Raw genomic sequence first — 13,381 nt, forward strand, 5'->3', positions numbered from 1 at the left:
ACTTACATAATTGAACATCGAGACTGTATCTTTTCTCTTGTATTTTGCAAATGTTGTAACTTCAGCTGCTGGAATTTAATGCCAAGATAAAAGGCAAGGAGAGCAACAAAATTAAACAGTAGATTTAGTGTGGATTTTGCTTACCAAACGTTGTGAATTTGTCTTTCCCTTACTTGACTGCACTGAGAAGAGAAAAAGGGGGCTAGTAGCTCCTTGTTCTTTAAATTTTGATAAACAATAATACTATATTTATTAATCTAACTGATGTGCTACAAATTATTATTGGATATGTGGTAGCATTTCGTTATTAATGTACTAATAATAAATGACATTTTAGAATCCACACTAATTAGAACGAAAATTATATACCTGACCGTGTAAGTGTGGTTTACCCAGTTCATAAAATTCTAAGTAATAGTGAAGCTTAAATCATTTTAACTCGGGACTTTAGAGTTGAACCATGATAAAACCATTTAATAAAATTATTTATTTTTAAAGACTTTTGTCTAAATCAAGCTTTTGGATCTAGTATCATCCGTGAATAATTGTTTTGCAAAATGAAATAATTGTCAAGGGAGGCCGGTGTGCCATTGATGACCCTCTGACATTTAATTCAATTCATTTTGCTCACTTTCTAAAGAGAGAAAATCTTAACTGAGATAGAGAGAGTTTTTATACTCATCTGATGTCTTGATTTAAAATGTGGGAGGACTTTGACTTTTATATAGGGAGCTTGAAATATGAGGTGGAGAAGTTATCATGACATGTATTGGAATTATTATTGTAACATGTGTCTACAAAACCCATGCATGAGGATACCTATCAATATTGTCAAGATTTGTTCATGATAAGTCTTATTTGGACACTTACCTTTAATTTGGACCCTTGACCTTCAAAGAGCTTAAACTTGAATTTGGCACTTATGTTGGTTCCTCACAAAGAGGATTAATTTTGCAACATTTTGCTCATAAGTAAATTTTATAAAAGTTTACTCATAAGCACTTAGAACTTAGAATATTTTCTAAGTAAGTGGCCTTAGTCCATTTTCTACAAGAATGGGCTTAGGGCATTTTTTACAACATTTGCCGTAGGTATATTTGGAAAATTTCACTTGTAGGCATTTTTCGTAGAATGTTTGCTTGTATATACTTTACAAGTATGTGCCTATCGGCATATTCTATAGAATGTATGGCAGCCTATAGGCTCATTCCCTAGAATATGTGTTTACTTGTATGCGCATTCCGTTGAATGTTTATAGGCCGATAGACTTATTCCATAGAATATATATTGCATTTAGACACATTATGTCAAGTATTTTCTATATACCTTGGTATTTTTTGTAGAGAATAGATCTAGATCATTTTTGTAGAATTACACCTTAGACATTTTGTCAATTCTTACCTTTAGGCAATTTACTTAGAGCTTTTTAAGTAACTAAGTAATTTTTGAAGAGAATGAACCTAGATCATTCATATAGAATCATGCCCTTAGATGTTTTGTCGATATTCGCCCTTAGAATCAGTCTTGTAGAAAATGGACACAAATCATCTTTGTAAAATCAAGTTGTTAGCTGTTTTGTCAATATTCGTCCATAGAAAATTTACGTAGAATACTTTGTGAGTACTTAAATTATTCTTGTTAAAAATGTACCTACGTTATTTTTTTCCGTAGAATCATGTCTTTGGAGTTTGATTAAAGTCTTGGCCATTGCATATTTTACTTAGAAAAATAAATATTTTTTAATTACTTAGGTCATTCTTTGTATGGACCTAGACATTTTTGGTGGAAAACTTTTATTGAGCTTACATCTTTCGAGTATTTTGTTGGCTTTTCACAATTTGATCTAACAAATTATAATAACAATAACAATAAAACTTTTCAAAGGTACAACAGTGCGGACCCTTATAAAAAATAATAAGGGTTGGGGGACTGGAGTGAAAAAAAGTTTCAAACTGTTTTTCTATTTGTAATTTCAGGAAAAAGATTGGGGTGTTGCGAGAATCGAACTCGCGACCTCTCGCACCCGAAGCGAGAATCATACCACTAGACCAAACACCCATTTGTGCTAGAGAATGCCTAAGTTAATTTTTATAATAAAAGCGGAAAGCTTACGACGTCGTTTAAGAACGCCGGTGAAAGAAGAAATTGGAGGTTTCCATTTGAACGTTAAAATTTGTTTTTCCGATATTTCGATTGTCATTCATGTTACTTGCAACTCTCTCTTTCGAGCTTAATTTCAGTTGCGTTAATCAATGGCTGATAACAACGTAAGCAATCGATTCCTTATCGAATTTGCAATTGTTTTTGATATAAAAATTCTAACGTTATTACAATTCTTAATTCTCTTTTGTTTGAATTAATTGTTTGTGTAGCCTGCTGGAGTTGATAACACTTTCAGAAGAAAATTCGATCGAGAAGAGTACTTAGAACGCGCTCGCGAACGTGAAAGAGAAGTTTGACTTTTACTCGTTTTCTCTCTGCTTTTTTTTTTTTTAAATTAATTTTAAGTTTAGGGTTTATGTTTGCTTAAGAATTGATTTTCAATTTTTTTTTTCAGGAGGCGGATGGTCGGTCTAAATCGAAAGGTAAGATTCTAATGTGTGTATTAAATTAATGTGATTAATAGTTGATATTTTTGCTATTAATTTTTTGTTTCCAGCAAAAGGTCCTCCAGTGCAAAGGAAACCCTTGAAGCATAGGGACTATGTAGTTGACCTTGAATCTCGATTGGGCAAAACCCAAGTGAGTACAGTTTTTATTTGAAAGCAAATTAGCAAATGTATGTGGTTTATTTTTGTTTTAAGTAGATGAACTACTTGAAAAGCTGTCATTTTTCTGTTATTCAAGTATCTGGTTTGCTACTAAAATGGCTAGAAGAGTAAATTTGATGAGTGTCAATGTTTGAGAAATGGGCAAGTTTAAATTACTTTTTCTTCTGTTCAAGGACATCTTGTGATAAAGCGCAGGTAGTCTGGATCCTAGTTCTCTTGATCAATGGAAAAGTTCTAGAAGATGAAACTTGTTAATAGTTAAGCATTAGTTAAAGTAAAGTTGGCATGAGTGAAATATGTGCATGTTGTGAAAAAGATTGATTAGTCTTTGCTAATGGGACTTGAAGGAAGGAGTTTAGGAGTAGTAGTACTAGTTTGTTGGTTGTGACATAAGTATTATTTTACTGCAGCTTTTATTAACTAAGTTTTGCCGGAGGAGTCTAGATTTTGGGTTGACAATTGCTTAGGTACTTTAGATGCAGGGGAGACTGCTATTACTATCATATCTTGTAATGTGCACTATGCTACTTAGAAGATGATTTCGGAGTTATTGTCTTTTGAACTCCAGTAATTGAAATGAAGAATCTATGCTTCATAAAGTTTAGTTTTCACCTTTTACACTCATGGTTCTTTTCAATTTTCATTGGATAGATATGCCTTTACTTTTCCTATAAGGAGCTTTTTACAGAGCAAATTCTCTTAAATAATCACATGAAAATGGGATTTCCTACATTATGATAGATCTTCTTACTTATCTTACTTCATTTTGTACTTATTACAGGTTGTTACTCCAATAGCTCCTTTAAGCCAACAGGTACCTGCCTCATTCTCATGTATTCTCTCCCTTTTTTGTATTTATTTCGTTTATTTTTTAACTTCTATTTAAGGATTCCATGTTTTCATTCATCTAAATTTGCATGATTGTTCTGTTCCTCAGCTTTTTTTAACATCTCTTGAAACCTAATGATAATTTTATTTAAACTGGGGCTTCTGGCTGAACCCCCAGTTTGGGGCCTGGTTGGGGAGGACCCAAGGCCCAGGTCAGTGCGGGGAGTCTGAGTTATCTCTCCCCCCCCCCCCCCCCCCCCCCCCAAAAAAAATCATCTAAATGTGCTTGAAAGGAAGTATCCATTAGCTTTTTCTTTGGAAGAGAGTGTGAGGTTTTTTATATTAGAAAAAAGTGAGCACCCAGAAAGTGAATTATTTTGTGTTTTCTTTAATAACATTAAGCTTGCTATTACATCCCCAAGGGGATAGCGCAGTTGTTTAGGTCCTTGCAGTGGAAGTGAGAGGTCAAGGGATCGAGACCCCGTCATGCCAACCCTGGAAGGGGAATTTCTTTGATTTGTGTCTTGTGGTTGGGATGGGATCGGTGAGTGTGAAATACTAAAAAGAAAAAAGAGGATGTGCTATTATAGGGCTGTGGGTCTATAGTTGATAAAGACTTTTTTCTTTTTATTTTTCAAGCCAGGACACTGACATAGGTTCCTAGTATGCCCTGATGTTTAACTTACAGAATACTGATATACTTTGACATGACTTAGAAAATTTTAAACTTGTATTGACAGTTATGATTACATTGGTTTTTTATTTTTGTTTGTCAATTATGTTGACACGAATATGTAGACCAGCATATGATGGGCAAGTTACTGTGGCATCCTTGAGCTTTGCTATGCAATCTGGCTACTTATGACCTCTGTTTTTGGTCATTTAGCTATAATGGTGATGATAGTGTATGTTATTCTCATAATAACCATTTTACCATATGTGAAAAGGAAGGTTGATACGTTGTGATGCCATTATTATAGTAGTGTTTTATTAGTCTTTTAATGCTACGTTGTTTTTCTGAACTAATCAATTCTTTTTCAGGCTGGATACTACTGTTCTGTTTGCGAGTGTGTAGTTAAGGATTCAGCTAACTACTTGGATCATATAAATGGGAAAAAACGTATGTCTTTATCCACAACACTGGAGGAAACTTTGGTTCATTAAATCAACAATCACTCATCTAATTGCTCTTTTGGTTGTGTTTTCTAGATCAAAGAGCTTTGGGTATGTCTATGCGGGTTGAACGAGCATCTCTTGACCAGGTGCTGTATTCTTTACTATTTAATGAGTGGAAGTTTAATAACTGAAGAAACTTGCTCTGATTGTTTCAATTGATGGCATGTTTTCATTACACGAGGTGATAAATTATAGAAGATTGAGGCTAACTACAATATGAAGAAGAAACTACCAACATCCATAATATACTATAGACCTATGGATGTGAAGCTCTAATCAGAACTAAATCTAGAAAAAGTTTTAAGGACTTTGTTGATGATTTTATTTTCTTTTTGATCGGTTGACTTATGTCTACATGTAGAAAACTTCCATTTGAAACATATAGAGAAAATATAAGCCCATTTTCTTCAAGATGTCATGAGAAGTTTTGAGACATCTTTTATAGAAAATATAATGGCTAGGCTTAATTCTTTGTTTTAAGGACTTTGTTGATGATTTTATTTTCTTTTTGATCAGTTGACTTATGTCTTCATGTAGACAACTTCCATTTGAAACATATAGAGAAAATATATGCCCATTTTCTTCAAGATGTCTTGAGAAGTTTAGAGACATCTTTTATAGAAAATATAATGGCTAGGCTTAATTCTTTGTTTGCCATTAGTTAGTAAATATATTAACATGATTTTTGTTGAACTGCTTTTTTTTTTTGGGTCATGTATGAAGGTCCGTGAGCGATTTGAATTGCTCAAGAAGAGGAAAGTCCCTGGCAGCTTCTCAGAGCAAGGTAAATCTTTTAGGATTCCCCAATTAGTAGGAATGGGGCCCAGTGGATGATGGAAAATTGAAAAATATGAAATTAATATCTTAGCTGTTTTTGCCTCCTAGATCTTGATGAGCGGATCATAAAACAGCAGGAAGAAGAAGAGGAACGGAGGCGTCAACGTCGAGAGAAAAAGAAAGAGAAGAAGGTTAGTCCCATAAGATGGACTTATTACTAGTATTTGTGAAGCCATAACAAGTATGCCATGCTAACATACTGAAGGCCATAGGCAAAAGTGCAAAGTTGTCCATTTAATACACTTGTATATGCGTTTTTAGCTTTTTTCATTTTCCATTTAGATAATACAATCAAAGTATCATTGATTGTGATTATATTTCTGGGTTCAGAAAGAGAAGGCAGCTGTAGAAGAGGAAACTGAAATGGATCCTGACATTGCGGCAATGATGGGATTTGGCAGCTTTCATTCATCTAAAAAATGATCATATTTCATCATCAGTTTTGATTATACTTCCAGGAATGAGCCTCACCATGTACTAGTATTTTGAATGAGAGCCAGTGCTCTGTAATGAGCATCGGATTCTGGCCTTTTGCACTGTAACATACTCTTTAGCTGTTGTACATCTCTCTCAATTCTAAGTTGATCCTCATTTTTACTTGTCCATAAGCTTGTAATCAAAATTTGATGATGAGAAATTTCTTTTCATACCATAGAATATGAAAGTTTTGCTTCTATCTTCATCCGAATCACAAACTCTTTTTCCCTTCTGAAAGTTAAATTTCAATGACTTAAACAGAGAAAAAGAACAGCAGTGGAGTTTGGCTCTACATATTAATTTTCGATTTTTAGATGGATGAAAAAAGTAGTGATGATTTGTTAATATCATCAAGCAATGGATCTATTTGACTCAGTATAAATGCAAGGGTGTTGTTAAATAGGAAATATAATTTGCAACAGTTAATTAATAGGGGATATAACTTTTCATTATTTTTTTTAAACGCAAACTTTTGTCATTTATTTTATCCTTTGAAATGCTAATTGAGGTCCAGGTCCTGCAAATAAGTCTTAATATGCTTACACATTGTACCTCACTTGACTGGCATTTATACAACATTAATTGTAATTAAAATATGTTTACACCTATTTCGATTATAATTACTATGTTCGGACATTTGAAGAGGTAGCCTGGGGAAATCGGATCGTCAAAGTAATGGCAAAGTTAAACAATGGGTTGCTGCAATTAACGATGCTGGTGTAAGAGCTCTTGAAGGGTGGTGCCACTCCCGGTTTTGTTCCTATGCTAATGGTCCTCATAAGATAAGAGTGAAGCTAAGTAGTTTATAGATTGTCAAGCACGCGGGTTTTGAATAGGATGGCAAAAATCCCTACGGGGACGGGTACTCTCGGGGATTTTTCTCATTCGGGGAGGGTATGTGGATAATTTCATACCCAATTTCTTATTCGAGGAAGGGACGGGGGAATTTTTTTACCCAATTTCTTATTCGGGGAGGGGACGAGGATGAGGTGGAATCCCCATCCCCTACCCATTTCCCCATTTTAATTTTTAATTTTTAATTTTATTTTAATGTTTTAAAATTACTAGTAAATAAATTATAAAATTATAAATATTGGTAAAAATAAAAATATCAAAATATTTATATTATTAAACTTTTAGGCCTAATTAACTAATTAAAGTCCTAAATTTTTATTTAGAACATTAAAAAGACTGAGTAGATTCTATTAGCCCAATTTTTTTATTTTAATATTCTTTAAATATTTTAAACTTAAATCTACTTTTTATTTATTTTTAGATGTTATAATTGCCCACAACGAATCACAATTTTAATATCTAATCTAATCTAATCTAATATTTGCTCTTGATTTGCTCCGATTTAACTATTGTGTTGTAAAGGGAATAGTCCACATTTATAAAGTATCCACGCCACCATTGAAAAAGTTAATTTTGAATCTAAATTCGATTTTATTTGTAACAATTTTGTATTAGACTATTAATTTGTTCATGATAGTTTGTAAAAGAAGTTTGTATCCCTTGCATGCTGCGTTACTTACTAATTTAATGTATGTGACTTTTGTAATAGATATTAATGTCAGATATATTTCGAACTTTACTTTTATTTGAATTTTTTATTTTAATATGATTAACTCAAAATCGAAAAAAAAAATATATTAGTTATTCGGGATCGGGGACCCTCGGGGATTCCCTGTTATTATTCGGGGAGGGGATAATGATTCTCTTAAGTAATTCTGACGGGGACGGGGACATACGCAAAATATCGGGGATGGGTACGGGGAGATTGGTCCCCTCCCCTCCCCATTGCCATCCCTAGTTTTGAAGCAGTATGCAAAATCACAGGTTTAAGTCTTCCTCTACCGAGACCAAATGCATATTGAAGCCTATTCAATATAATGCTCAACAACTGAAACTTGCCTGCAGATATCCATTGTGCTACTACTGTATACTGGTTTCCTTCCTTCAGAACCAACTTTTCATTTCAGGAGACTATCTTGGAAGCAGTATACAGACGTATTGTTCGAGCATGCACAGAATTAACAGAATGTTTCCGGGTCATTATATTGACGTCTCACCACTCTTACCATTGTTTCCAGGTTGATTTTTTATTTTTATTTTTTATCTTTTGGGTTTCTTTCCCTGATCAAGACTTAGTTATAAATATATTAGATACTTGGAATCTTTCTTCTGTGAACTTCCTTTTACAGGGGTGTTGAATATTGATGATGGTGGAGCAGCAAATGTTAGAGCTATAATTCATTGGCAGTATCTAACAACTCTCCGAGAGAACAACTTCAATCAATATTCCATGAACTCAGTATGCTACTTGTATCCAAAACACAGGGGATAAAACTACACACTAGTCTTTGGCCAACATCATCATGTGAGGGCTGGGCTGGTTTTGTTATAAAATATATAATGCATTCTTTCCCTTTTTTGGGTAACACGTGATTCGATGGTGGCGGAGATTGAAGAAAGATGTCGGTCGTGGCTCTTTTGACATGTTTCAAAACAATTTATCAGACTTTCCATATCCTTAAGATTGTTGTTACAGTTGACAACTTCAGTTTTATATACAACTTGGGATATTGGTGTAAAGTTAATTATTAGAGAAGGGCCTTGATAAGCTTAATTGTGGTGCATAATTGTGTGGCCGATTAGCCAGCAGAAAATATGTAAGCTTCAGCATTTGTACTTAGTATTTCACATAATGATGATGTTAATTACTCGAGAAATAATTGAATTGAACTGATTTTCACAAGAAGCTAGTCAAGAATCTTCTTGAGATCATCCAGATAATTTCACCAAAGATCATGCATATATTCTTTTGCAATCATCGTTATTTTAACAATTGTCCATTATGGCACTTAAATTAATTTGTGATACTTCAAATAGAAGAGAATATTGTCCAAAGTACTATTTATACCAGATCATTAAATTAACGCTACATGTATTACATTATATGATAACACTTGTTACTGATTGACAAGTCGTTACTTATCCTATTGATATGTAGTCACATCAATGATCTATTTTGTTTCTTCCATCTTTGCTTGTGATAACAATGGTTAAAATTTCATGGGAAGCGATTAATAAATAAGCATGCAACTCAAGGCTACAAGCCTACAATTCTATCAAAAAATGACCAACAAGACTTTTCGGGTGTTTAGGTACTTGTTATTTAACTACATGTACATAAGGCATATCCTTAACTTGCCACATACAGTGGTGCGTTCTTTGGTGCGGCAATTACAATTTTGCCAATTGCTTTGTGTCGAGTTCAAGGATTCAATTAGGGTTTTCTTTGTGAATCATCAGGTCATGGCAATAATTAATATTGTTGTTTTATGTGTTATTGACGCCAATAATTTCTTAAAGCATGTTTGAGATTGATGGCGTCCAGAAATTTTAATCAATTAACTACTAAGTGTTTGTGTGAGTGTACATAAGGGGGCAGTTAACTATTAAATAATTTCAAAAAATAAATAGAGATATATGATAATTAACATATATATACGTATGTGTGTGTCTCTGTGTGTGCGTATGATGACATATTAAAAAAAATTTTCATTTATTTTCTCTGTAATTCCTAATGGCAGGAGAGCAAAAATGAAAAAAAAAAAGAAAAAGAAAAAAGAAAATCATAAAGTTCGATTAATAATAATAATAACATCTTACAATCCCCTTAGTTTTCCCGCTAAATCTGCCAATACAATTTAAAAAGATTGCAACTTCACGTACACAAAACACTAACATCAAAAACAAAAAATGAGCAAATCTTTAATAGAAATTGAGCGCAAGATTCTGCGGCTTCTTCATGGCCGCAATACTCGAACCCATCTCACGCAAATCCACGCTCATTTCCTCCGTCACAAACTTCATCAATCAAATCTAATCCTTGCCCATTTCGTCTCCGTTTGCGGCACCTTAAACGAAATCAAATATGCAACGAAAATCTTTAATCAAATGCGGAACCCCAGTGTTCTTCTCTTTAATTCCATGATTAAAGCTTATTCCCTTAATGGGCCGAGTCAAGAACCTGTAAAATTGTTTGCTTTATTGAAAAACCTTGGTATTTGGCCTGACGAATACACTTTTGCGCCGTTGTTGAAGGCGTGCTTGGGTGTTGGGGACCTTAGAGTTGGTCAATGTGTTCATGGAGAGATTATTAGAAGTGGGTTTGAGCGTTTTGGGTCGATAAGAATTGGAGTTGTGGAGTTGTACACGAGCTGTGGTCAAATGGATGATGGGATGAAGGTGTTTGATGAAATGTCTCACAGAGATGTGATTGTTCGGAATTTGATGATTCATGGGTTTTGTAAGAAAGGGGATGTTGACAAGGGACTTTATCTTTTTAGGGAAATGAGAGAGAGGAGTGTCGTTTCATGGAATTTGATGATTTCTTCCTTAGGAAAGAGTGGGAGAGATAGTGAAGCTTTGAGACTATTTCATGAAATGCGGGATCAGGCTTTTGAATTAGATGAGGCGACCGTGGTTGCGGTGTTGCCTATTTGTGCTCGTTTGGGAGCTGTCGATATTGGGCAGTGGATCCACTCGTATGCTGAATCAAGTGGGCTTTATAGAAAGGTTGTGTCTGTGGGGAATGCATTGGTCGATTTTTATTGTAAATGCGGAATTTTGGACACTGCTAGAAATGTCTTTAAGGAAATTCCCAGAAAGAATGTGGTCTCCTGGAATGCTATGATTTCTGGGCTGGCATTTAATGGAAGAGGTGAGCTCGGTGTTGAGTTGTATGAGCAGATGATTGCCAAAGGTGTGAGCCCTAATAAAGCGACTTTTGTAGGAGTTCTTACATGTTGTGCTCATGCCGGTTTGGTGGAAAAAGCACGGGAATTGTTTGCTTCAATGACGGGATTGCACTCGATAGTTCCAAATCTTGAGCATTATGGATGTATGGTTGATGTCCTTGGACGTAGTGGATGCGTCAGAGAGGCTTATGACTTGATAAGAAGCATGAGTATTAGGCCAAATGCTGCCATCTGGGGCTCTTTGCTCAGTTCATGCCGTACTCATGGTCATGTGGAACTAGCAGAGCATGCTGTTAAGGAGCTTATTAATCTTGAACCATGGAATTCCGGTAATTATGTATTATTGTCTAATATCTATGCTGAAGGAGGGAGGTGGGATGATGCGGAGACGTTGAGAATGTGGATGAGGGAAAATAATGTTAAGAAATCACCTGGGCAAAGTTTAATTGAATAATTATGTGATGCCAGAGCAATTAGGAAGCAAGAATTTCTGCAGGTTCATTGAAGCAAGACAGGATGAATCAATGCATTTAGAAGGCAAACTGCACTCTTTTGGATATCCCAAATGTGGATGGTGACTCTTGGTCTTCATCCATGAACAACAATAAATGCGGACGATTCAAACCAGCCACAGATGCTTTTATGGACAGTTGATAGTTTCTTGCATCGGATATGATCCAACTAGAGGTTTGTTTTCCAAGATATATTCGGTCTTGGTGAGATGTTTGGGGTTCAAATCCCACTCACAAAGGTGGGGAGGGGATTGAGTTTCTATTAGACTGAAAAAGGAAAAATAGTACGTGTATATATGTAAATATGATTGAGGCTGGAAATATTGATCCATTATTATTATTTTTTTTTGGATCAATAATGGGCTCTAAAAGAGCTAAAGCACCACTAAACGGGAGTGGGCAACCCCAGATACATCGTTATGAAGAATACTCTGTAAATTAGGAGGAGCAACAGTAAGTAACTGCAATCCTAAAGGACAAGACAAACTAAATGAGGCCAGAAAATCTGCTGCTATGTTTGCTTCTCGATAGATGTGGTTCACTTTAACGACCCAGTCCCTGCTGATCAGCTCACGAATGGCAAGGATAAGAGAATGATGCTCATTAACAGGAGTGGTCGGATTCTCCAAGATTTGAGTAACAGCTTTGCTGTCAACTTCCACCCAAATCCTTCTAAACCCTCTTTGCCAAGCCATGCAAAGCCCGTGGTACAAGCCCCATATTTCCGCAGCAAGAACAGAACAAACACCAAGGTTGATGCAGAACCCAAACTGCCAAACTCCCCTGTAATCCCTCACAAGGCCCCCCGCTCCTGCAACACCTGAGTCCTTCCTAGCACCATCAGTATTCAACTTAACCCACGGCCAGGTTGGAGAGCTCCAACGGATCCACGTCTCAACATGTCGCTTCTTAACAATGAGAGAACTGCTAGAGAATCTTTGAATTTCAGCAGCCCGCGAATAAATATCCAACATGATATTATCACAATCCCATTTCTCATGATTAAACATGAACTTATTTCTCCAGAACCACAGACGCCAAATTACAACCCCAAAAGTTAAAGACCACCCTTGGGTATCACCATGAGATCTAGCCGATTGAAGGTCAGTAACCAACCAATCCGTGAGGCCATCCAAAAAGAAACTTTGGTGCCTTCCATTAACCAACAGACGCTTCCAAATTGCCATTGAATAAGGGCAGTCACGCAGCACATGAAGCGTATCCTCCCTTCCAGCTCCACAACGATCACAAGCTGCATCCATGGCTATTCCCCGAGATGCAATCTCACACTTAGTCTTTAGTCTGGAATGAAGGGCTTGCCAAATAAACACTCTAATCCTCTGCGGTCCTTTCCAAGACCAAGCTAGATCCATTATTTTTTGTAATACGAGAATTGCATGGACTCGTAAAGTAAGTCTTAACCTTTTGAACGTCTTAATAAATTAGTTATTGATAATTCTTATGTCTTGGCTAATATAAGTGGGAATTTCTTTAAACTTATCGTAACTCTCTAATTAAGAAAATAACAATTATTGGTGTTTTTGTGAGCAACTTCACAATTTGTGCGCCTCACCAAGTCTCTGTGTATACTTGTGCACGGGTGTTACGGTGTTCGTGAGAAGCAAAGCCGATGATAATTGTGTCTTTAGCTGGCCAAAAATGTTGTGATCTTAATTTATTATTAATCAGTTAAGTTACTATTGGGCGGACAATGAGTTAAGTGCTTTGCCCAGATGTTGTAATTCTAGTTGTGACTCGTCGTATGGTCCTCTTAGTTCCTATTTAGTAGGGTTATCAAAATTAATACTAATTTGTAAATCCAACCGGTTTGGGCTGGGAAGTGGACATGAAACACTAGTAAATATAATTAGTAGTTGGAGATAAGGATGGGAATTGCAGAATTTCGATTCAATCCTGAGCTTTATTTTTTGCTAATCCTTTAGAAATATACAATTAGAAGTTATTAATTCTTAATTGTATATTGTTATACATGCATCTGTCGCAGAAGATTATT

General features: G+C 35.4%; 2 protein-coding genes and 1 non-coding gene across 3 annotated transcripts; 2 read left to right on the forward strand and 1 right to left on the reverse strand.

Annotated features, from left to right (window-relative positions):
• Nucleotides 1-1,986: 1,986 nt before the first annotated feature.
• TRNAP-CGG (transfer RNA proline (anticodon CGG)) lies at nucleotides 1,987-2,058 on the reverse strand. Its single transcript has one exon. It is a non-coding gene; the product is annotated as a tRNA-Pro (tRNA).
• Nucleotides 2,059-2,100: 42 nt separating this feature from the next.
• On the forward strand, nucleotides 2,101-6,288 carry LOC102616760 (uncharacterized). The gene is made up of 10 exons (XM_006472117.4): nucleotides 2,101-2,267; nucleotides 2,373-2,453; nucleotides 2,558-2,585; nucleotides 2,660-2,742; nucleotides 3,553-3,585; nucleotides 4,641-4,719; nucleotides 4,809-4,861; nucleotides 5,499-5,559; nucleotides 5,661-5,743; nucleotides 5,943-6,288. The coding sequence occupies exons 1-10, from the start codon at nucleotides 2,253-2,255 to the stop codon at nucleotides 6,033-6,035; spliced, it is 609 nt and encodes a 202-aa protein (XP_006472180.1). The 5' UTR covers nucleotides 2,101-2,252; the 3' UTR covers nucleotides 6,036-6,288.
• A 3,224-nt stretch (nucleotides 6,289-9,512) lies between these two features.
• LOC102617057 (pentatricopeptide repeat-containing protein At1g09190) lies at nucleotides 9,513-12,867 on the forward strand. The gene has a single exon (XM_006472118.4). It carries the CDS (start codon nucleotides 9,855-9,857, stop codon nucleotides 11,307-11,309), a length of 1,455 nt encoding a protein of 484 aa, XP_006472181.2. The 5' UTR covers nucleotides 9,513-9,854; the 3' UTR covers nucleotides 11,310-12,867.
• The last annotated feature ends 514 nt before the right edge of the window (nucleotides 12,868-13,381 follow it).

Source organism: Citrus sinensis, chromosome 5 (assembly GCF_022201045.2).
Source record: "Citrus sinensis cultivar Valencia sweet orange chromosome 5, DVS_A1.0, whole genome shotgun sequence".
NCBI classification, from domain to species: domain Eukaryota; kingdom Viridiplantae; phylum Streptophyta; class Magnoliopsida; order Sapindales; family Rutaceae; genus Citrus; species Citrus sinensis.